This window comes from Sciurus vulgaris (genome assembly GCF_902686455.1).
Source record: "Sciurus vulgaris genome assembly, chromosome: 8".
Taxonomy (NCBI): Eukaryota; Metazoa; Chordata; class Mammalia; order Rodentia; family Sciuridae; genus Sciurus; species Sciurus vulgaris.
The window spans coordinates 45398746-45425206 of NC_136468.1; the positions used below are offsets into that span (position 1 = coordinate 45398746).

Genomic DNA, 26461 nt, shown 5'->3' on the forward strand with positions numbered 1-26461 from the left:
CATAATCCCTACTCCCTAGTTGATGCTCAGCTAATGTTTGATGTATGGGTGGTTGAGTGAGTGACAGTAGTTAGCTTGGCATTGAAAATGCAAAGCTGAGTGAAATTACATTCATCCTCCCTATAGTCTAGGGGAAAGGCAAATTAACATACTTAGAATTGCAAAGTTGCCAATGTAGTGATTCTTCAGAAAAAGAAAAAAAGGTGCTATTAATACTTTAGTGTTTACAATAGGGATTTCACCTGATCAGAGAAACCCTCCTTTAAACCATGGTTCTTAAATTAGTATAAGAGAGATGAGAAAGAATAACCAGGTAAGAGGGAGGTAAGGGCATCCCAGACGGAGTGTCGTGTGCAAAGATCTTGTGGCAGAAGGCAGCAAGTCAAGTGCAAGGAACCAAACAAGGGCCAAAGCTGCTGGTGTAGTGCATGTACAGGTGACCAATGACAAGCGGGACTGGAGAGGTGGCAGGACCACACCATTTAAGGAGCTCTGTCCTTATCCTGTGAACAAGGGGAAAAGCCTTGAAAGGTTTTATTCAGATTAAAATTAAAAGATGTCTCTGGTATCCATGGAGGGAACAAATTGGAGTGTGCAGGTAGAGTACTATCAGGACATTGTTGTTGTTTGAACACAAGGTGGTTTGATTTTGGTGTAGACTATAGAGATGGAGATGGAGAGGAAGATAGTTTGAGACACATTTAGGAAGCATACTGATATGTTTTTGGGATACATTACACACGGTGGGAGGAGGAGAGGAAGAATAATCCTCTAGGTTCCGATTTGACACAGGAGAGATTGTGAACTCCTTCCTTAGATAAAGAGACTGGAAGATAACCAAGTCTGGAACTGAAAGGTTACAACTCTTTCTTTAAAAGAAATGATTTTTGAAATTCTCCTTTTCTCCAGCCTCCTACAAGATGTCTTGCTAGGCTTCCATGCTTACTCCATCTAAGTGTTGGTACTGTTCATGGTTCTGACCCAAGGCTCCAGCCTCTTTAATTTCTCTGAAGTTATCCCACACAGTAGCCCCATGTAGCTCTTGAGCATTTGAGATATGGCTCATTCAAATTGAGATTGCCATAAGCATAAGATTTGGTTTCAAGGACTTAATATTAAGAGTAGTGAAAATATAAATATAAGCATCAATGCTTTTAAAATATTGATTCCCTGTTGAAATGATAATATTTTGGACATTTTAAGTGAAATACATTATTAATTATGGTTCACCTGTTTCTTTTTACTTTCTTAATAGGACTACTAGAAAAATTTAAATTACATACATAACTTGCTGTATATTTCCACTGGACATTGCTGCTCCAGACAGTGACTGAATTATCACCTCATTTCTGGTTCCTTGTGCTCACTTTCCATGGAATATTTCACGTCATTTTATGCCTCACATTTTTTCCTAGCTTTGAACTTTTGCTTTTTCTTTCCCACCAGTTTCGCTATGATTTCTACCTCTTCATTCAGCTCAAATGTCTCCTCTATTATCCCAGTTCCTTGAGGCAGAATTAAACATTTCTGCCTCAGAGACTTATATGCTCTGTTAATATCTTTATTATAGATAATTTACATGCTTGTATTTTGTTTCATATTCATTTGTGTCTCTAGCCAGATTGTACATTTCTGCAAAGTGCAGGTGCAATCTGATTTATGCTTCTAATTATGTAAACCGATACTAATTATAGGCATAAATTTTTATTCACTATACCCTTATTGAGCACAAAGTCTGGTGTCAGCTTGGTCTACAAAGGCCTGTGAACAGCAATTGAATCTACCCGTATTAAACAGCTATTTTACACACAATATCTTGAATCCTCTCAACCACCCTGCAAGGTAGATATAATTATCCTCATTTTTCATTTTGGGATTTTGCAAAAGTTCAAACCGTTAGTAAGTGATAGAGCCAGGGATAACTCCAAAACCATACCTCCTACACCCCACAGATTCCATGCATGCTGAAAAGTCAATTTAAAAATAGAGATTATATTTCTATAGTATAAAATGGAAAAAAACATATTTCCTAGGGTTATTAGAAGATTAAATGAGATAGTGTATATAGTGTCAGAATGGTGCTTGTAAATAGTAGGTTTCATTAACCATGGACTTCCTCTGCTCTTGAGGTCCACAGAAGTAGGGGCATTCTTAATTTCTGAGTAGGACCAAGGTGGTCTCATTGCCCCTAAACAGGTTCACAGTCACATTCATGTATATTCACAATCACATAGAGATCATGAAAGAAGTCTCTCTTTGGGGCTATTTTAACCCACTCCTCTTTGTTAAATTCACCTGTTGACCCTGGTCATCAAAGAAAGTGAAGTAGAGAAATAAGTACAGTTGGTACTGTAGGCATTGTGGCCATGCAATCTCTCTCTCTCTCCTTCTCTCTCTCACTGTGTGTGTGTGTGTGTGTGTGTGTGTGTGTGTGTGTGTGTGTGTGTGTGTGTGTTGGTGAAGGTTGGGGGCAGGAATAATAGCAGGAAAAGAATCAAGTCTGGAATTTTACCCAGGGTGTGTTGTCTCAGTGAATTTCCAGAAAATTATTCTAAGTGCTGACTCTCTTCTCCTTATTTTGTTTCGTCTCAATATCATGTTTAACAATGAGGACCCCTTTCTTTACTACCACAGGGGTTTTTGTAAGAAAGGTAAAGGGAAAACAATAATTATGCACCAATATTTGTCAGTGGGTCCTATGATGTTAGGCTCCTGAGAAATAAATTTAAGCAAGGGAAATGTGAAGATATGTTTCGGAGGGACTGTGTTCAGGTGAGGCAAATCAATCACTCTAAAATCTTTGGATTCCTCTAATTCCCTTGCAAAAGTAATAATAAAAAATTTCTCAGTTGCTTTTGGTACTTGGCCAAGCCTAAGGGGACCCATAGGCTCAAGAGTAACAGAGTTGTTGGGCTGGAGTTGCATCTCAGTGGTACAACGCTTGCCTGGCATGTGTGAGGCCCCGGATTTCATACTCAGTACCACATATAAACAGATAAAAATTAAAAAGATTCATTAAACAAAAAAGAAATATATGGCAGAACCAAGTTTCTAAAAAAAAAAAAATAGAGTTGCTTCTCTTAATTCTCCTGGATCACACATTTAATGTAACAACCAAACCATGCCTTGTAAGTAGTCAGAAGAAACTTTCTCACAAGCCTGTGCTCCTGGTTTGCTTCTGATCAAACCTGTAGTTAAGTAGTAAGGAGGGCAGAGCTTCTACCAATCAAAAGTCAAGTTCTCCACCAGATGGGTAGTTTAAATGCCTTATTCTCTATTACAAGACCAAAGGTTTTGTAGGAAAAGTACAGAAAATAAAATAAGAACTTAGGGTTTAAAATTATTGTTGTGTTTTTTAATGATGTATTTATCTCTTGAGTCAGTTCTTAAAGTTTAGAAACTATGTCTTAGGCTTCTCAGTATTTACTTCCTTAACCCTCCACAGAGCAAGTACTTGCCCTTGGCTGAGTGATGTCAACAGTCCCGCGTATGGGACTCCTATAACTTTAAAGGAGATTTCAACATGAGTGGAGAGCACAGAGTTGTAAACAAACAAAAAAACCCCACGAAGGTTCTTTGAAGCAAAACTTTGCTCTAGGAAGTTGAATATTTTCTAGCATTTACTTGTACTTTGATAGTAAGAAATCAATTTCAAATTTAGTGCAAACGTTCATGTCTGATATTATATAAAAAGAGAAGTTCCATGACAAAAGCATCTAAAATAAGAATGGCTGTGATCTGTCTGTTCTGGATTTAAACTACACAGAAAGACATGTACAATCCAAGATTTTAAAAAGTAAATTCTAGTTCATTTATCTGCCATATTGACTTTTTCTCAATAGCATGAATGCTAAATACTTTGTATCAAACCACTTATATGAAAAAAAAAAATCATAAATTCTGGCAAATGATTTTTTTGGTACCAGGGATATTTAACCACTGAGTCACATTCCTAACCCTTTTTAATATTTTATTTAGAGACGGGATTTTGCTGAGTTCCTAAGTGCCTTGCCATGATTGCTGAGAATGACCTTGAATTTGCAATCCTCTGCTCCCCGCCCCACTAACCCCTGGGATTACAGGAGAGCACCACTCCTCTTGGCTCTGGCAACTGATTTTAAGACAGATTTCTTTTGTTTTAATTTATGTTGCATTTGGGCATATATTTGGGGGAGCTGATCTGTCCTTGTATCTTCTCTTTCTCCTTTGCAATGTTCAAAGTCAACAAACTGCTCTACAATAATTCCCCTACCAATAGAACATTGTACCAATTGTTGTGTCTCCTCCAAAATCACAAGTCTCCAGGGCAAAGTGTGACTTTAACAGTAATGAAAAGTTTTTTATTTCTCTTAATCTGAGAGAAAGTTAGTCTCAATGTATGTTCCACTTTTCTGTTTGCAAGCATGAGAGAAATAAATCTGTAAGTTAATGAATTTCAAATAGTAAGTATTCATTAACTCAAACATTAGAGTATGCAGAAATCTTCCTTAGCATAATTAAATATTCATGTGTATTTACCAAAATTGGAAGGAAATGCACCAAAAATTAATAGGAATTATAGATAAGTAATTTAAAACTTTCTTTAAATGTATGCTTTTTTCTTTAAATTTTAGTTTTATTGTAAACAATGGGATACATCTTGTTCTCTGTTTGTACTGAAGTACAGGCATACCATTTGTGTAATCATACATTTACCTAGGGTAATTGGTTTTTGATTCATTCTGTTGTTTTTTTTCTTCCCCCCTCACCCCTTCCACTCCTCTTATTCCTCTACAGAGTCCTCCTTCCTCCATTCTTGCCCTCTTCCTCCCACCCCTGTATGTGTCATCATCTGCTTATCAGTGAGATCATTTGTCCTTTGTTTTTTTGAGATTGGCTTATCTCACTTAGCATGATATTCTCCAATTTCATCCATTTGCTGGCAAATGCAATAATTTTATTATTCTTTATGGCTGAGTAATATTCCATTGTATATATATACCACAGTTTCTTTATCGATTCATCATTGAGGGGCATCTAGGTTGGTTCTACAATCTGGCTATTGTGAATTGAGCACTATGAACATTGATATGGCTATATCTCTGTAGTATGCTGATTTGAAGTCCTTTGGGTATAGTCTGAGGAGTGGATAGCTGGTCAAATGGTGGTTCCATTCCAAGTTTTCCTGAGGAATCTCCATACTGCTTTGAGTGGCTGCACTAATTTGCAACCCCACCAGCAATGTCCGAGTGTACCTTTTTCCCCACATCCTCTCCAACACCTATTGTTGCTTGTATTCTTGATAATCGCCATTCTAATTAGGGTGAGATGGAATCCTAATGTAGTTTGATTTGCATTTCTCTTATTACTAAAGATGTTGAACATTTTTACATATGTTTGTTGATTGCTTCCACATCTTCTTCTGTGAAGTGTCTGTTCATATCCTTAGCCCATTGTTGATTGGGTTATTTGTATTCTTGGTGTAGAGTTTTTTGAGTTCTTTATATATTCTGGAAATTAGTGCTCTATGCGAAGTATGAGTGGCAAAGAATTTTCTCCCACTCTGTAGGCTCTTTCTTCGCATTGCTGATAGTTTCCTTTGCTGAGAGAAGCTTTTAGTTGAATCTATCCAGTTGTTGATTCTTGCTTTTATTTCTTGTGCTATGGGAGTCCTGGTAAGGAAGTCTGATCCTAAGCCGACATGTTGAAGATTTGGACCTACTTTTCTTCTATAAGAGGCAGGGTCTCTGGTCTGATTTCAAGGTCCTTGATCCATGTGAGTTGAGTTTTTGGTGCAGGTGAGAGATAGGGGTTTAGTTTCATTCTGCTGCATATGGATTTCCGTTTTCCCAGCACCATTGTTGAAGAGACTATCTTTCTCCATTGCATATTTTTGGCACCTTTGTCTAGTATGACATAATTGTATTATATTTGGGTTTGTGTCCATGTCCTCTATCTGTACCATTGATCTACCTGTCTATTTTGGTGGCCAAAAACCATGCTGTTTTTGTTACATTGCTTTGTAGTATAGTTGAAGATCTGGTATTGTGATACCCCCTGCTTTGCTCTTCCTGCTAAGGATTGCTTTAGCTATTTTGGGTTTCTTAATTCTTCCAGATGAATTTCATGATTGCTTGGCTCTATTTCTGTAAGGTATGTCATTGGGATTTTATTGGAATGTGCATTGAATCTGTATAGCACTTTTGGTAGTATGGGCCATTTTGACAATATTACTTCTGCCTACCGAAGACTGGGAGAATCTTTCCATCTTGTAAGGTTTTCTTTAATTTCTTTCTTTAGTGTTCTGTAGTTCTCATTGTAGAGGTCTTTCACCTCTTTTGTGAGATTGATTCCCAAGTATTTTATTTTTATCAAAGCTATTGTGAATGGGGTAGTTTTTCCTAATTTCTCTTTCTGAAGATTCATCACTTATGTATAAAAAATGCATTGGATTTATGAGCATTGATCTTTTAACCTGCTACTTTACTGAATTGCACTTATGAGTTTTAAAGTTTCTGGTAGAATTTTCTGGTTCCTCTAAATATAATATCATGTCATCAGCCAACAGGGGATAGTTTGAGTTCTTCTTTCCAATTCGTATCCCTTTAATTCTTTGGTTTGTCTAATTGCTCTGGCTAGAGTCTCTAGATCAATGTTGAATAGGAAGTGGTGAAAGAGGACATCCCTGCCTTGTTCCAGTTTTTAGGGGGGAATGCTTTCAGTTTTTTCACCATTTAGAATGATATTGGCCATGGGCTTAGCATAGATGGCCTTACAGTGTTAAGGAATGTTCCCACTATCTCTATTTTTTCTAGTGTTTTGAGCATGAGGGGTGCTGTATTTTATCAAATGCTTTTTCTGCATCTATGAAATAATCATGTGATTCTTGACTTTAAGTCTGTTGATATGGTGAATGACATTTATTGATTTCCTGATGTTGAACCAACCTTGCATCCCTGGGATGAAACCCACTTGATCATGGTGCACTATCTTTTAAATATGTTTGTTGTATTTTATCGAATGCTTTTTCTGCATCTATCAAAATAATCATATGATTCTTGACTTTAAGTCGTTGATGTGGTGAATTATATTTATATATTTATTTATTGATTTCCGGATGTTGAACCAACCTTGCATCCCTGGGATAAAACCCACTTGATCGTGGTGCACTATCTTTTTAATATTTTCATATGTGATTTGCTAATATTTTGTTGAGAATTTTGCATCAATGTTCATTAGGTATTGGTCTGAAATTTTCTTTCCTCGATGTGTGCTCTGTCTGGTTTTAGGTATCAGGGTGATATTGGCTTTCACAGATGAGTTTGGGAGCGTTCCCTCCTCTTACTATTTCATGGAATACTTTGAGAAGGGATTGGAATGAGCTCTTCTTAAAGATTTTGTAGAACTCAGCTGAGAACCCATCTGGTCCCGGACTGTTCTTTGTTGGTAGGCTTTTGATGACCTCTTCTTTTTCCATTGCTTGAATTGATTTATTTAAGTTGTTTATGTCCTCCTCGTTCAGTTTTAGGTAATTCATATGTCTCTAGAAACTATGTTGATGGTCTTCGAGGTATTCTTTTTGTGGAGTTAGATTTCAAAAAGAGCTTATAATTATGTTTTGTATTTCACTGGTGTCTGTTGTGATATTTCCTTGTTCATTCCGAATTTTAGTGATTTGGGTTGTCTCTCGTCTTCTCTTTGTTAGTGTGGCTAGAGGGTTTATCAAATTTTGTTTATTTTTTCGAAGAACCAACTATTTATTTGTCAATTTTTTGTATTGTTGTTCTTTGTTTCCATTTCATTGATTTGAGCTCTGAGTTTAACCTATTTCCATGTCTTCTACTACTTTTGGTGTTGGTGTGTTCTTCTTTTTCTAGGGCTTTGAGCTGTATGTTAGGTTGTTTTATTTGTTGAGTTTTTCTTTTATTGAATGCACTCCATGAAATAAATTTTCCTCTAAGTACTGCTTTCATAGTGTCCCAGAGATTTGATATGATGTTTCTTTGTTCTCATTTACCTCTAAGAATTTTAAATTTCCTTCCTAATATCTTCTTGTTATCCATGCATCATATAATAGCATATTGTTTAATCTCCAGGTGGTGGGAGTAATTTCTGTTTTTTACTCTCATTTATTTCTAATTTCAATCCATTATGATCTGATAGAATACAAGGTAGTATCTCTATCTTCTTGTATTTGCTAACAGTAGCATTTGTGGGCATAATATATGGTCTATTTTAGAGAACGATCCATGTGCTGCTGAGAAGAAAGTGTATTCACTCTTTGTTTGGATGGTATATTCTATAAATGTCCATTGAGTCTAAATTATTGATTGTGTTTATTGAGATCTATGGTTTCTTCATTCAATTTTTTTGGAGGATCTGTCCAGTGGTGAGAGAGGTGTATTAAAATTGCCTAGTATTAGTGTGTGTGGTCTATTTGATTTCTGGAATTGAGAAGGATTTGTTTGATGTACATGGATAAGCCAATGTTCGGGGCATAGATATTTATAATTGTTATGTCTTGCTGATTTATGCTTCCCCTTAAGCAGTATGTAATGTCCTTCTTTATCCCTTCTGACTAGTTTTGGCTTTAAGTCCACATTATCTGACATGAGGATGGATACTCTAGCTTTTTTGCTGTGTCCATGTTGCATGATATGTTTTTCCCATCCTTTCACTTTAGTCTGTGGGTATCTCTTTCTATGAGATGAATCTCTTGCAGGCAGCATATTTGTTGGATTTTCTTTTAATCCACAATCGGCCAGTCTATGTCTTTTGATTGATGAGTTCAGGCCATTAACATTCAGGGTTATTATTGAGATATGATTTGTATTCCCAGTCATTTGGCTGATTTTTTGTTTTTTGACCCAACTTGATTTCTCCTTTATTTGTTGTTCCCTTAGGGTAGTTACTCCCTTTGCTGATTTACATCATTGTGTTTCAATCTCTTCCTCATGGAATATTTGCTGAGAATGTTCTGTAATGCCAGCTTTCTTTTTGTAAATTCTTTTAACTTTTGTTTATCATGGAAGGATTTTATTTTGTCATCAAAATCTGAAGGTAAATTTTGGTGGGTATAAGATGCTTGGTTGCCATTTTCTTTCAGAGCTTGAAAAAATGTTGTTCCAGGCACTCTAGCTTTAGGGGTCTGGATTTAAAAATCGCTGATATTCTTATTGTTTCCCCCAATGTAATTTGATTCTTTTCTCTCACGGCCTTTAAAATTCTGTCTTTGTTCTGTATGTTAGGTGTTTTCATTATAATGTGCCTTGGTGTGGGGTCTGTTTGTAATTTGGTGTATTTGGAGTTCTATAAGCCTCTTGTACTTGATTTTCATTTCATTTTCAGGTTTGTGAAAATTTTCTGATATTATTTCATTGAATAGTTGTTCATTTTTGATTTGTTTCTCTAATCCTTCCTCAATCCTGAGAATTCTTAAATTGGGTCTTTTCATGATATCACATAGTTCTTGTAGTTCTGTTTCATGATTCTTACTATCTTCTCTGTTTGGGTCATTTTGTTTTCAGATTAAATATTTTGTCTTTGATATCTGAGGTTCTGTCTTCCAGGTGTTCTATCCGATTAGTTATGCTTTCTATGTAGTTTTTAATTTGTTTTTTTGTTTCCTTCATTTCAAGGATTTCTGGTTTTTTTTCAATATCTCTCTTTATTGAAATGATCTTTTGCTTCCTATATTTACTCTTTTAACCATTGATTGGTGCAGTCATTCAGTGCTTGCATTTGCCCTTTCATCTCCTCATTTGCTTCCCTTATGTTTGATTATGGTACATTCTGAACTCCTTTCTGACATATCTTCTGCCATGCTGTCATTGGATTTTATGTGGTATATCATCTAGGTTTGTTTGGGACATTTTCTTCCTTTTTTTCTCATATTGTTCAGGTATCTACCCCTCTAGTAGTGAAACTCTGGGGTATTGCAGATTTCCTCTATTGACTTATAGTGTCTCTGTAGATTTCTAATAACTCACCTCTTAGTCTTCAGTAGCCTGAAGACTTGGAGGAACCTGATAATGCGGGTGCCCACTAGGAAGCTGGCCTTCTAGAGGTGTTGCCTTCAGGTGTGGTATATTCCCTGGTGGCTCTGAGTTGGTCCTGAGTCTCTCAATACCTCCTCTTCTTGGCTTCTGGTTCTTGTCAAAGGGTCTCTAGCCTCCTGCAGGTGTCTCAGGAAGGGAGCTGCCCTTCCAATGATGATGGCCACGTCCTCAGGAGTAACTCAAAATAGCCTGTACCAGCCATATAAAGAAGCCTCTGGCTAGCTCTATGATGTGACAAAACCTCGGTGTGGGTGTTTGGGCGGGGTTGTTCAGTGATGGTGTCTGTCTTTGGCCTGGTGGTTAGGTGGGTTGGCTACCTGCCGCAAGGCAGGCGGGTTGGGTGTCTGCCTGCTACCTCCGCAATGTAGGCAGCCTGACTCACCTGCCAACTCGCTCCCTGACTGCAACCAACTATGCTTTTTAATATATGAAAGATTTTCTACAATGACAATGTATTAATTAATAAATGAAAAAAACTTAACAGTATTTAAAAAGCAATTGAAATCAACTGCCATCAGAATTCCCCATCATCATGTGATAGGGCCAGAAGCCTGAGAGACTGTGTGGACTCAGGTTCACCATCTGAGAAATGGAGAGGGTTGAGTGTCATGGTCCCATCCAGTTCTAAGATACCTGAGTTCTATTATTGGGTCTGCCACATGGTAGGCTGAATTAATTAAAAATGTTTTGGTCTTGAGTTATAAAATCTTGACTAAGAGTGGCTTAAATCATAAAAAACTCTCATTGTCGAGTGAAGAGAATGTTGACAGTAGATAGTCCAGGACTAGATTGGCTGCTCAGTGAGGTTATCCAGAAGTCAGGCCCTTCTCCACGTGCTCTGTGTGGTCCTCTTCAACTCTTGGCTTTTGGAGAGATTGTTGTGTCATGGATACAAGATAGTTACCACATCTCCATGTGGAAAAGAAAAGGCAGAGGCAAAAGTTTTTTCCTTTACATCCAGTAAGGTCCCTCCCATCTCATTTGTTAGAATCAAGTCACAATCAACCTAGACTTATGGGTGGCAATGGGAAAGGAGATCTAGCCATTCATCCCATACCTGTGAGAATTATCATTCATTCCATACCTGTGAGAGCAAAGAACCAACTGCCCTTGTCATGAGCAGATCATCGTTCTACCAGCAGACAGGAGAGGGGGAGAGAGGGTAGCCACTGTTGTCTACAGAGCACCCAACAAAAATTTTAGTGAATGAGTGAGGGCTGCACTGTAACTTTCTTTTTCTTTCTTTTCTTTTTTTGGGGGGGTTGGGTACTGAGGATTAGACTCAGGGACATTGAGCCACATCCCCAGCCCTATTTTGTATTTATTTAGAGACAGGGTCTTACTGAGTTGCTTAGGGGTCTTACTACTGCTGAGGCTGGCTGTTGAACTTGTGAACCTCCTGCCTCAGCCTCCCAAGTCACTGGGATTACAGGCATATGCCACCACACCTGGCTGCACTATGACTTTGTGGGTCCTAAAGTGTTTGCCTTAGAAAATACTTTCATCCAGGAAAAATATTTAAAAATGTATGATTGAGTTGATATAAGATAAATATAATCTAGGATCGATTCATTATTACATGTTCATTATTATGATATGATTTTTATTCTAATATAAAAATGAAAATCAAAACATGTTCATGGGGTTCCTAAAGTATTGTGGGCCCTAGATACTGTGCCTACTGAGCCTAGTGGGTAATTCAACCCTCGGTCTGCATTGATGATTGAGGGCAGAGGCTGGGTCTGAGGTTCCACTGTTGCCCTCAAGCCCCCGTCACAACACCATACATCTAAGAGCTGCTCACTGAATAATGCTGAGTTGACCTAACATACAACTTTTCTCCCTGTAGGGTGAGCCAGGTCCTCCTGGCCCTTATGGTCCTCCAGGAGCCCCTGGTATTGGACAACAAGGTATTAAGGTAAAAAATACTTGTTTCTTGTCCATTGATGGCTATTGAATTTATTGTAGAACCTGGGGGAGTGTGATTTTTAACTCAGTTCAGCCTAATTGTAGTAAACATGAGGAGATTCCTGCAGAAGTTACTTACATTTGCATTCTTGGACACAGTAATGCTCTGACCGAGGCAGTATCACAAGAATAATCAATCGATTATATTTTTGATTTGATTGAAATGAAAAATGTGCTTGTCTCTAAATACCCACTGACTCATAAGATATGTGTAGTTCATTTAAATTTTCAGACTTTAAACATTAATATACAAATCTGTTAGCACATCAGCTATCACTTGCTCACATTAAATAAACAGATGGGCAGGAACCAGAGGAACTAGGACACTGAATAAATAAATGTTGACAGAAAGGTTTGTAGGGAAATAGAAAGTAAGAAACATCTCTCCTGGGATGCTCTGTACCATGCAGGATAGGATGGAGTGGAAGTACTTATTTTAAATGGCTCTTCTGTGTGGTTGGAACAATAAGGCCTTGATGCAGGAATAAAATAAGACTTTGATGCAGCACTAAAACTGTACTTTGAACGTAATCAAGTGTCAGCATAGGTAGCATTTCAACAATAAGTACATTGAGACTGCAGGGAAAGCAGGGTTTATATGGGCAGAGTTACTGGAGAAGCATTCTGTAGGAGATCAAGTGTGAAACAGAGCTTAAAGGAGAGGTGGAATGGGACAGAGTAGGGACAAGAAATGGGTATGTTCCAGAATGATGGCTAAGAATAGCACAAATATCATTAGCTTGTCCATCTCAGTGACCAAAATGAATCACCACACGGTTCATCTTATCATTGCCATGTGATAGACTGTGAAAGCGAAAAGTGCTGTATCGCATTTGAAGAAGAGAAGATAATAGTTAGGGTAATTTGTTTCCTTGAATTTACTTAAATTCAATTAAAGTCATTTCTCCCCTCTAGGTTTAAAAAATGTTTGTGGATATGAAAAGTTTGGTTATTTTGTATTTATCCTTGTTGAAATCTCCAGATTACTTTGTGCTCTGTATATTTTAAAATGCCACTGTACTTTCTCAGGGAGAAAGAGGTCAAGAAGGAAGAACGGGAGCTCCAGGACCGATTGGAGTTGGTCAGCCAGGTCAGCCGGTAAGTAGTAAACCTCCCAGGTGGAATAAGGAAGAGCCACACGATTCTCATGTGTTTTTTCTGGTGAGAATAAATGGTCAAAGCTATAGTAACAAAATAGCATGGTGTCTGCCTCAGTTCCTTAGCCCATTATTGATTGGGTTATTTGTATTCTTAGTGTAAAGCTTTTTGAGTTCTTTATAAAATTATAGAGATTAGTGGTCTATCTGAAGTGCATGTGGCAAAGATTTTTTCCCACTCTGTAGGCTCTCTCTTCACATTATTGGTTGTTCCTTTGCTGAGAAAAAGCTTTTAGTTGAATTCATCCCAGTTAATGATCCCTGCTTTTATTTCTTGTGCTGTGGGTGTCTTGTTAAGGAAGTCTGGTCCTAAGCTGATGTGATGATTTGGGCCTACTTTTTCTTCTGTTTGTTGTAGGGTCTCTGGTCTAATTCCTAGGTCCTTGATCCATTTTGAGTTGATTTTTGTGCAGGGTGAGAGATAGGGGTTTCATTTTACTGCATATGGATTTTCAGTTTTCCCAGCACCATTTGTTGAAGAAGTTATCTTTTCTCCATTGTATGTTTTTGGTACCTTTGTCTAGTATGAGAAAACTGAGCAGACACTTCACAGATTTACAAGCAATCAACAGATATATGGAAAAATGTTCAACATCTCTAGTAATAAGAGAAATGCAAATCAAAACTGCCCTAAGATTTCATCTCACCCCAATTAGAATGGTGATTATCAAGAATACAAGCAACAATAGTGTTGGAGAGGATGTGGGGAAAAAGGCACACTCATACATTGCTGGTGGGGTTGCAAATTAGTGCAGCCACTCTGGAAAGTGATGTGGAGATTCCTTAGGAAACTTGGAAGGGAACCACCATTTGACCCAGCTATCCCACTCCTAGGCCTGTACCCAAAGGACTTAAAATCGGCATACTACAGAGACTGAGTCACATTAATGTTTATAGCAACTCAATTCACAATAGTTAGATTGTGGAACCAACCTAGATGCTCTTCAATAGTTGAATGGATAAAGAAACTATGGTATATATGCACAGTGGAATATTATTCAACCATAAAGAAGAATAAAAGTATGCATTTGCAGGTAAATGGATGGAGTTGGAGAGTATCACGTTAAATGAGATAAGCCAATCCCCAAAACTGAAGGCTGAATATTTTCTCTGTTAAGTGGATGATGATACATAACAGGGGCAGAGGAGGTAGAGGAAGAATGGAGAAAGGATGGATTGTGTTGAGGGAAATGAGGATTAGGGAGGAGGCAGGAGAGAGGAGAGATAATAGAATGAGACAAATATCATTACCCTATGTACATGTGTGATTACACAAATGGTGTGACTCAACTTCGTGTACAATCAGAGAAATGAAAGGTGTACCCCAGTTGTGTGCAATGAATAAAAAAAATTAAAAGTAGCATGGTATTGGCACCAAAATAGGTAAGAAGATCAGTGGAACAGGATAGAAAACACAGAGACAAACCCACATAAATACAGTTATCTCATACTGGACCAAGGCTCCATAAACATATATTGGAGATAAGATACTCTCCTCAACAAATGGTGCTGGGAAAACTGGAAATTCATATGTAATAGAATTAAAGTTAACTTCTATCTCTCACTCTGCACAAAAATCAACTCTAAGTGGATCAAAGACCTAGGAATTAGACCAGAAACCATGCACATAGTAGAAGAAATCATAGGCCCAACACTTCAACATATTGGCTCAGAAACTAACTTTCTTAACAAGACTACTAAAGGACAAGAAATAAAAAATCAATAAACAGGATGGCATCAAACTAAAAAGCTTCTTCACAGCAAAGGAAACAATTAAGAACGTGATGAGAGAGCCTACAAAAATGAGAGAAAATCTTTGCCATCTGCACCTGAGATAGGGTGTTAATTTCCAGGATATACAAAGAACTCAAAATGTTTAACACCAAAACAAACAAATAACCCAATCAATAAATGGGCAAAGGAACTGAACAGACCTTTCTCAAAAGTAGAAATACAAATGGTCAATGAATATATAAAAAAATGTTCAACATCACTAGCAATTAGAGAAATGCAAATTAAAACTGTACTGAGATTTCATCTCACTCCAGTCAGAATGGAAACTATCAAGAACACAAGTAACAACAAATGTTGTGAGGATGTGAGGAAAAGGGAATGCTCTTACATTGCTGGTGGGACTGCAAATTGTACAACCACTCTGCAAAGCAGTATGGAGATTCCTCAAAAAACTAGTAATGGAACCACCATTTGACCCAGTTATCCCACTCCTCAGCATATATTCAAAAGAATTAAAATCAGCATACTACAGTGACACAGCCAATCATTGTTTATAACAGCTCAATTCACAATTACTAAGCTATGGAACCAAACTAGGTCCCTTCATCAGATGAATAGATAAAGAAAATGTGGTGTATATACACAGTGGAGTAGCATCAGCCATAAAAAATAATGACTTCATGACATTTGCTGGTAAATGGATGGTTCTGGAGACTATCATGCTAAGTGAAATAAGTCAATCCCAAAAACCAAAGGTGGAATATTTTTGCTGATATATGGAAGCTAAACCACCATAAAAGTGGGGAGGGGAAGAAGAGAAGTTTAGTAGATTAGATAAAGAGGAATGAAAGGAGTTGAGGGGGGTAAGAATCAGAAAGACTATAGAATGAATCTAACATAAATTATCCTATGTACACATATGAAAACCTAAGTGAATCCCACCATCATGCCTACCCACAAGAATGGGGTCCTAATTAGAATAAGATATATACCATACTTCTATAATATTGTCAAAATGGATTCTACTGTCATATATAACTAAGAAGAACCAATAAAAAATTAAAAAAAAAAAAAGAATAAATGGTCACATGAATCCACCTTGTATCTTTTTAGATAAAAAGAAAATAAGTATGCAAGGACCAGATCCAAGTGTTATTTTTCATATACTTGAAATAGGAATATATATATGCATACACATGTATATACACATACATATACACTCCCATATACATATATGTACATATATGTACACTCCCATATGTGTGTTTATGATACTTATATCTGTCTCTCTCTTACTATAATGTCTTAAAAAATGAATCACCTTGTTAAGAATAAGAGATCTTATATGTCAATGTTTCCTTTGAGTTGACAGGAAATTGTGTTAATGTCCATACATTGTAATGTACTTTCCTATAACCATGAGAAAAATTGCTGAGAATAAAGATAGTATTATCAAATCCACACGTGTGCTTTAAAGCTAGGATTGATAACTATAGAAAGATAAAACCTGTTTTCCTCACCACTCTGCCTTGTGTAGCTTTGAAGTTTGTTATTGTTGGATAATAAGGCAAATGTTATTAAAAAAGATCTGAAGAGGAAGTGAATGAAACACAGCTATTCTGGTATAAGAAACTTCTTAACTTCTAAGGTAACCATTGTTCTCCTAGAAAATAACTGTAGCTGACTCACTGAGAAGTAAGTAAAAATAACCAATTGTGGATAGCTGGTCTCCCAATTTGATTTTGCATTGCGTAGTTATTCACTTGTAAATAGTAACAGGAACATGTGTTTCCTTGCTTTACTCTGTGAGTGAAATGGCAGCATGTTATTTGTGGGCTAGAGTTTTCACTAACGTCTGGATATATTAATTTAAGAAAAAACATAATATGGAGGAAAAATACACTGGATGAAATGTCTGAAGATAAGTGATCTAGTCTCAATTTCCATTAAATATAGTGTTCTTAAAAGTGAATCACTAACTTCTTTGAGTATCCATTTTGGTAACATATTACTGTTTAACAAATTTAGTGCTTTAGAACAATAAATAGTTATTTCTCATGATAATGTGGGTTGACTTGGGAGTTTCATATAATGGGAAGTTGACTGGAGAGTTAGAATGGTTAGCAGGTAAAAATGGCCTCATTCACATGACTGGCAGTTTGGTGCTGGTTGCTGGCTGGTGTTCAGCTGGCTTTGCCCAGACACCTCAATTCTCCATTCCCCTCTACATGTGGTTCCCAGGCTTCCTCACAACATGGTAGCTTGGACAAAAGCAGAAATGTTCCAACAGGCAGAAACCACTTATCATATAAAACTCAATCTCAGAGTCACCTGCATCATTTCTGTGATGCAGTTGGCTAAAATGAGCATAGGATCAGCTCAGATGTGAGTAGAATAGAAAGACATTCCTCCTCCCTATGAAGAGAGTCAGAGAACTTGTGGATTTTTTTTTTTTTTACTGCATAGAAAAATAATATAATTAGAATTTATACAAAGTAAATTTTTACAAAACAATTTCACTGCAAGAAATACATCTTATATCCAAGCAAAAAAATGTGGAAATATACATGGAAGTATATGTTTAAGAAAAAACATTTATTTTGAAATGCTGAGTGGAAATGGATATTTTTAATACACCATAGTATTGAATTTTAACTTTCATAAAATTAAAATATTAATCTTGTTAATTTAATGATTTTCAGAATTTGAAATATTGAAGCAAAGTTCTAAAAATGTTAGGTAAAAAGTCAGGTCATTTTATTCTTTTATATAATGTGATGGATTTTTTTCTCAAAGAACTTTGTTATTATTAAGCCTTTCCACACTCAGCAATAAATTAAACATTTAAGTTTCATTTATTCATTCTAGTATTTAAAACATTTGTATTAAGTAATGAAATGTTTTAAGCATATTGAAAAACAATAAATGATTTAGCAAACCTCTAACCAGAAGACAAACTTGCCTACACTTAATTTATGTTATCTTTAAGAACCATAAAATATTGTGGATAGCAGTAAAATCTCCATAACCTCTTCCAGAAAATACAAGATGAAAGAACATTTACCAACTTATTTTATAAAGTCAGTTTTTTCCTGATACCAAAACAAATAACAACAACACATGAGAATAAAACTACAGACCAATATCCCTCATGAATATAGACATAAGAATTCTTAGTAAAGTACTGTCAAACAGATTTCAACAATATATAAAATAATTATATAGCTAAACAAAGTAGAGTTTATTCAATGGATACAGGGCTGGCTTAATAATTGAAAATCAATGAAATACACCATACTACCTCACTAAAAACAAACAACAACAACAAAAAAACAAACTTATACTCATATCCAAAGACACCAAAAAGCATCTGACAAGATTAAATCCCCCCAAGACCCTAATAAAACTTTGATAAGATCTCTTAGAAAACTGAGAATAAAGGGGAACCTCCCCAACTTCTACAAGGCCTTCAGCTAACATTGTATTTAGTGACTAAAATCTAATCATACTGTATAATCTTTTTAATATGCTGTTGAATTTGGTTGGAAAGAATTTTATTGAGGATTTTTGCATCTATGTTCATCAAAGATATTAATCTGCAATTTTCTTTTTTTGTGTGTGTTCTTATCTTGTTTTGGTATGAGGCTGATACTTGTTTCATAGAATGAGTTTGGAAGTATTCCTTCCCTTTCTATTTCATGGACTAGTTTGAGGAGCATTGATATTGGTTCTTTAAAGATCTGGCAAAATTCAGCAGTAGATATATCTGTTCCTGAGCTTTACTGTGTTGGGAGACATTTTACTATTGCTTCAGTTTCATTGACATTGTTATTGGAATAGAAACAAGTAGAATCAGTAGTTCAGAGCTGACCTAATTGCTGCAAGCTTTAATCTGCATTATGACAATTATACCAAATATTTAAAAAATGTAGGTAAGACATTACATTCTTTATTTTAAGTAGCCCAATTAAAAGTGTGCTAATATGTTTGAAACACAATGTAAGGAGAATAATTTGTAGATTATTTAAAGTTGTGGAAACATGCCAGAATAAGTTTAAATTTCATACTGTTTTCCATGTAAAAGAAGTTGGGCATATATGTATATATATTCTGTAAAAAGAAATTTATCTTTTTCAATTTGTTTCATTGATGAAAAAACTGGAAACACTATGTCAACATCAGTGTTTTGTTGATCATTCTGTGATCTATTTATTAAAGAATTCCAGAGTTTCAATAATCCATCATTTGTGTCTTTAGAGGTATTTGTATTTTGTTTTATGTTAATAAATTGTGTTATCAGGGTATCAAAAATACCACACCATTTATGATTGCTATAAAAGAGAAATACTTGAATATAAGTCTAATAAAATATATATATATAGAATTTGTATAAGACTACAAAACACTGATGAAAGAAATTAAAGAATATTTAATAAATTGAGAGGACATACCATTTTCATGGATTGAAAGATTCGACATCATAAAGATATACATTCTCCCTAAATTAATATAAAGGTTTAATGGAAGTCTTTTCAGTATACCAGCAAGATTTTTTTGTCGATCTGAATAGGATAAATTTAAAATTTACACAGAAAGACAAAAGACCTAGAATAGCTAAAACAATTTTGAGAAAGAGAATACACTTGGAGAAATCACACTTCCTGGGTTAAGACTTATTATTTATCTACAGTAACCAAGAATGTGTGGCATTGGCAGAATATAGATAATGATCCATGGAACAGAATAGAGAACCCAGATATGGACTCACACAAGTATAGTCAACTGATTTTTGATTAAAAAAAATGCAAAACTGATCCAATGGAAGAGCATAGTCTTTTCAAAAAATGGTGCTGGAGAAATTGAATATCTGTGAGGAAACAAAACAAAACCCAAACCACCTCAACTTAAGTCCCATATCTTATCCAAAAATTTACTCAAAATGAACTAGATATTTAAATATAAAATGTGAAAACTATAAAACTTTACAAATAAAACAGGGAAAAATCTTTGGGACTCAGTGCTTGATTAAAGATTTCTTAGACATGTCACCAAAAACATGATTCAAAATAGAAAAAGGTTGATTAACTGGACTTTATCAAAGTGGAAAATGTTTTCTCTGTTAAAGATTGTTAATGGGTTAAAAAGACAAACTGCTTACTGGGAGAAAATATTAGCAAGCCACATATGTGACAAAGGATTTGTATCTAGATCATATCAAGAACACTCAAAACTCATTGATAAAACAAAGATCTAATTATAAAATGGCAAAAACATAAAATATTTATCAGGTATATATACATATATGTATATAGTTATGTGTGTATGTATATAGCTACATATGTATGTATGTATATATTGTTGGGTTTTTTTTTTTATTTCTTCAGTGGTCTCTAGAATTTTGACATGTATTATAAGTTAACAGGTTTGAAATGTCACTGGTATTGCTACCCATTCCTAAAAACACACTGGCCACAGAAGGATATTACTCCTATCATCTCTTCTACCTTCAAAGTATTAATTTCTGTTAGCTTAGTTCTACTTATTTTATCCCACCTAACTTATTATTTTTATTGTTGTTATTTTTATCAATATTTAATTTAGTTTTACCCATCTATTTACCAATTTTTTTGGCTTACTGTAGCTTATCAGTTTCTTTCTTTTCATTTTTTAAGGAATATAGTTCTAGCTGTTTCTAGTCAAAAGTATGTCTAAACTCAGTCTTTAGCTGAAATGTCATTCCTTTTTTAAATTATAATAGTTTAGCTGGTGTGGAAATCTGAGTTGCAGATGTCAGAGATGTTAGAGTCATTATGATACGTGTAAATATGGATAAATATGCAATTATATGACTTTAGATTCACTGAAGGATTCTGAGGATCTGACAGTTTTTCAAGTTCCTTGCTATTCTCTCTTCAAACGCCCTGCCCCCATTCCACTTATTTTGAAATCCTATTGGACATTTGGGTGCATTTGGGGTAATTTCTTCAAATGTAATTTGTAATCTACAAATTTATCATCATCAGATTAATCAGGTTATAAGGTGTTCTTAACTCAGCCACTAAATTTTTAGTTTAATGAATGTTTTCCATCGTGTGAGCCAAAGTCTCTGCTACTGTTCCTCCCACTAGGCTTCCATAACTTCTTTCCACCACACAAACATTTTTTTTTTTTTGTCTCTACCCAGCACAGCTACAGCAGCACCTTAGATGCATACAGAGTTTTTAGCTCTGTTGTTGAGCCATACTTTATTTTTTCTGGGTTCAGTTATACCTTTAAAATTCATTTAGGGAAAAAAATATGTATTACTTGTCTTTCTGTGAGGAGGTAGAGTTTTCCTTGTGAAGTTTTGACTTATATGGAAACAAAATTCCTAACAATGATAAGGATCCCAAATAAACCATTGCATCAAAATGTCATAGTAAACAAAATCAACAATGTGAGGTTTTGAACTATTTAGAAGTGACATAAAGACTTATCTGAGGATTGACAACAATTTTGCTGAAAATCCTTTACTTTGTTCCTTTACCTGAATCATTTCAAGTAGTTTCAGGTCTAGTGCCACTCTCTTCAATACCACAGTAACGTAAATCCACCAATAGATGTAATTAATATTCTAGTTCTATTGCTTAACTTTGAACAGTCAGCTATCATCTTTGTGTGATTATCATTTGTTTTGTGCTGATCTGAGAAGTATAGCTGATTCATAAAAAGTAAATTGACCAAAACTCTCAAAGTAGTCTGCTTTTTGTGCAAGGTCATTCAGCATACTCTCTGAGAAAAGTAAATCCCCTGAAGTAGAACTCTAATTACTCTGAGGTTAAAAATAAAGTAGTTGACACTTTTGGTAGATAATGAATAATTTTTACTATACTTAGCATATTTACCTTTAATGCTTGCAGAGTATACTGAAACCATTTTTCAGGTTATTAACACTGTTGATTTTATTAAGGAAAGTAATAAGATAAATATAATGGCAATCATATTTTAATTTCATTGCTAATGTCTCAATAAAGCATTTCCCTGATTAGACTGTGTTAACCGGTAATTAGGATTGAAGTATAAATGGAGGAACCTAATTATATAACTAATGTATATCTTTAATAATATTATATATTAACCTTTTATATCTCTAATAATATATAGATAATAGATTATATAATAGATATAATAATGTATCTATTACCTATCAATATATAAATAAATATATTTTAGAGATGTTTGTTATAAAACAAATATGCCATAGTTCTAACTGGTTCTCATGGCCTTTGAAAAGGACACTGACATTTTTATGGAAGCATTTATTCTTTTTTAAATGATGTACAATTATTTTCTGTCAAGAAAAATATTTTAAAAAATGATCCTCTGGCACTGCCTACTAAATTAAAAGCATGGTTCATCTAACCCAAGAACTGCTACTTTTCTTCTCTGGTTAATAATCATCTTCTATCCTGACTGTTTAACTGAAAAACTTGAGAACATACTGATGGTGTGGAATATTACTCTGACAGTTCACAGTAATTAAACCTTGGATCACTGATTTTAAATTCCCCTAGGTGCTGGCGCATGAGCATTAACTCCGCTCTCAGCAGCTTTGAACGCATGATTCCTTAAAGCCTCCATTACTTTCACTTCACCTTCGTTGCTGTGATACTCTAGAAGTGCAGAGGAGGGAAGAAATTTCATTTATTCCGTGCAGCATGCCTCTCTCCATTTTGCTTAATGTAGACCAACCTCTGAGATTACCTCATTTCTAAACATTTCCACAAAGGATATTTGTAACAATGGTGGAGCTGGAGTAAAATTAGCTTCAATAATTGCAGCAGATATGTAGTAATATGTAAGAGTTTTAAATGTCTTTGAATCCTTACAATGACACTTGTGGCTGGGGCAGTACTGTCATCACTGTTCTGAGGGTGATGCTGAGCTTTGGAGAGATTGAATTATCTGATGAAGGTGACACTGCTAATATGTAGCACAAGTCAGACTTGAACCTCAGTTTAAAGGACACCAAAATCTACTTTGAACTCTCATGCAAGACTAAATTCCAAAAGACAAGGAGACCTGTCTGCTATTCCTAGTAAGTTCCTTCCACCTCTTGGGTGTTTGATAAGTGTTGGTTGAATGAAAAAAAAAAAAAAAAAAAAAAAAAAAAACTGACCCAGAAAAAAAAATGACTTCATTGTGTTTAATATAAAATGTTTCGTTTTCATTTGTCATATCATTAGGGAAGAAAAAAAATTTGCTGTTCTTTGCGAAAGTATATGATTTTAAGTTGGCACTTTCCAGTTTAGTTTGCAATCCAGTTTCATGCTCATTTTTATTTCCTCCCTAACTTACTGCTCTTGTCATTAGAATAAGCTGTTATGGATGTTAGTGCTTTGATAAGGTTTTGGATTGTTCAAGGTCACAAGCATTACAATCTAAATTGAATTAGATGTTGGCTTTTTCTTTTAATTAAAGTCTTTACTGAATAGTTAAAAAAAGTTTTTTTTTTTTAAATATGCAATATTAAGGAAAGGCAAAAAAAAAATAAGTTAAACACTGGGATACAGTTAGTTTAGTTTTCTTACATACAAATTCCTAACGGATCTGCTACTGCTGAAACTAAGGCTGCATCCTCGTTCTGCCACCAGGTTTATGCATCTCTTAAGTAACCCTGGGTTAGTGTACCTGGAGCCCAAAGACCTTTCAGCCTGCAGTGTTCTGCTTTGGACCTTGAAGGAAATTAGGTAGACTGTTCGGGCACTTCCCTAGTAAGTGAACCCTAATCATCTGAAGATCACTAGAGGAAATTCTTCAGTTTGTGCTTCTAAGAGGCTTGTTGTTTGTTCCTTTTCATTTCTTTCTTTCTTTTTAACATTCTGGACCAGAATAAAAAGAGATATTTTGTAGTCTTTTTTTGTTTTTAAATTTCTTGTTTAAATGAAAATCTTGCCATTGTCTTATGTTTTCCAATTAGGGTGTTTCCTGATACTCCATTTCAAAGCCTGGGACTTAGAAGTCTCCTCTTCTAGTGCCTTTCTGAGCAATAGGTACCCAGACTTGATATTAATCATTGACATGGAAAACCATGTTTCTTTATTGATCTGTCAAGATATCAGCTTATGCACAGAACTGTCAGTAGATTCAATGGGTTCCTGTAATAATTCAAGTTTTAGTCCAAGTGTATCAGGACAGAAATCAAAACACATGTAAATAGTATCCAATGCTTTGCAACAGCTGTGCTGTGATGTCTTCACTGGGCTCCCTTAAAACTAACCAAATTTTTAAATAACACTGCATCCTTCTCTAGATCACACAGTTTCGAATTTTTAGGCTTTCCTCATAATAGACTTATTTCCTAATCTTTATTCTGAAATATCACTTAATTTCCATTGTCTTCTAATTTGAGGTTACTAGAAGTGCTTATGCCAATAAAACAGAATAAGTATTGAATACAATGTGATTTTCTTTTTCACAACTCTATAATTCTACCGATCAGAATAAATGATTCTCTAAAATACTTTGGGAGCTTTCTAGGACACTCATGAAAAACTTAAGAGGACAATATTACTGAATATCCTTGTGAACTGAAATGTAACTTTTCTTTCTTCCCTTTTTTCCTTCTCTTTTCCTTCCTTTCTTTCTTCCTTTCTCCCCTCCTGCTCCTCATTCCCTCCTACCCTAAACAGGGTCCCCGAGGTCCTGAGGGAGCACCAGGAGAGAGGGGCTTGCCTGGAGAAGGATTTCCAGGACCTAAGGTAACAATAGTTTCTGAACTAGGAAAATAACACTTTGTTCTGCATAGTCATGAATCACAAAATTTTTAAAACACTAATTATTAGAAGTCAAGTATTTCCTGAGCATTTCCACCATGTCGTATAAGGAATTTGTCAATTTCCCTTTAATGTAAAAGTATGGTGAAATATTTAATTATAAAATAAGTCATCAACAGATTTCTATTTCATGTAATTACCATGCATGAAATTAGAATTTCTCAGTTTGTATTCATTAAAGCTCTAGTGATAAATAGCATCTTGATGCCCAGAAGTCAAATTATTCAGTGTAGCTATGGCAACACTGCTCACAGCTTTGTTTTATGAAACACAGATAGGATACAGAGTCTAATATACCAATTTATAATAGTACTGCTATCAATATCATAAGAAAATTTTTACCACAGGGAGCAAACTCTTATGAAAGTCCTATCTTTGACCTTGTAATCAAGAATTCCAAACTTTCCTATATATAATTTCCTATATATGCTTTCTATATATAATTCTTGCAGCTCAAGTTCCTTTGCACCAGAGGCTGTCAAACTTCTATAAACGGCCAGATAGCAAATATGTTAGGCTTTGTAAGCTATATGATATCTGTTGCAACGACTCAACTCTGCTGTTGCAGCAAGAAAGCAACCATGAAAATATGTCAATGAATGAATGTGGCTACTCCAAGAGAACTGTGCTTACGAAAAGCAGGCAATAGGATTTGGCCAGTGAGCGGTAGCTTGCTGACCCATGAATTAGGCAGCTCCCCCATATCTACAGCACATTTGCCAAAGACCGCATGGGAAATGGTTTTCCAAAACACTTTGGACATTATTAACACGATTTCACAGTAAATGATGTATTCCAGAGTTCTTTCTTCATTTCTAAAGTCTTTCTCCTAAACACACACATGCAGGCACACACACATGCACAGTGCAGAGAACCACGTGCTGCTTTCTTAGACCCTGCACATCAGTCATTCTGTCAGGTCACTCAGGTCTGACCTTCTCCATATGGTCTTATACTCTACAATTGCATCTCATTATCAGATTCTTTCATTATGATCAATATTCAGTTGTCTCTGAGAAGTCCAAATTTCAAAAGAGGAAAAGCAGTTGCTATAACAAATAATTCGTACCAATTTGTGAGGGACTGCTGGGTTGAATTTTAAGAGGTCCTTGTTAACACATTAAAAGTTGCCACAATAATGTTAGTAATATGTTGGATAAAGGTGATATTACTAACACCCTTGACTAACCAAAGTATTCTTAGAAAACAGGTCATAGATTTAGAACTATGTTTTAGAAAGTTTTATGATACATAGTTTCTTTAAGTTTTTGGCACATCATAAATGTCTTTTTGTAAAGTGCAGCCCAAACAACCTGGAAAATTCAAATTGTGAGAATTATTTATCTTTATAATCTCTCTGTGTGTTAGAGATAAAGAAACAAATGAGAAATGAATATGTGAAACATTAAGAAGTATATTCCAGGGAATCCTTAGTGACAGGTTCAACATACTTTTATGTTAAATGAAGTATGATGTGATGATACACTCTATAATAACCCTGACCCTGTATTGGCCTTTGTTTCAATAAGGAAAGAACACATTGTTTTCAGTGTTTCCTTAGGATCAAGTACATGTGATTGTACTCTGTGGTAATGATCAGAAGAACCCAACAGTCAAACCTGTTAACTTGGTCAGATTGTGGCTAATTTGCAATGATGTAGGGAGTAAGTGAATTAATTAAGGATATAGAAAGACATAGCTCTATTTTCCTTTTTCTTAGATTTCTTGAAAATGTTCTTTGATTTTACTT

At 35.3% G+C, this 26461-nt stretch overlaps 1 protein-coding gene across 4 annotated transcripts in view; it reads left to right on the forward strand.

Moving 5' to 3' along the window:
• Positions 1-26461, forward strand: part of COL28A1 (collagen type XXVIII alpha 1 chain) — a 175576-nt gene that overhangs the window by 33734 nt on the left and 115381 nt on the right. For all 4 annotated transcript variants that reach the window (XM_079151795.1, XM_079151794.1, XM_079151793.1 and 1 more), the window contains exons 12-14: positions 11887-11955; positions 13035-13103; positions 24568-24636. In XM_079151795.1, the coding sequence (XP_079007921.1) occupies positions 11887-11955; positions 13035-13103; positions 24568-24636 (207 nt within the window). The remainder of the gene's footprint in view (positions 1-11886; positions 11956-13034; positions 13104-24567; positions 24637-26461) is intronic.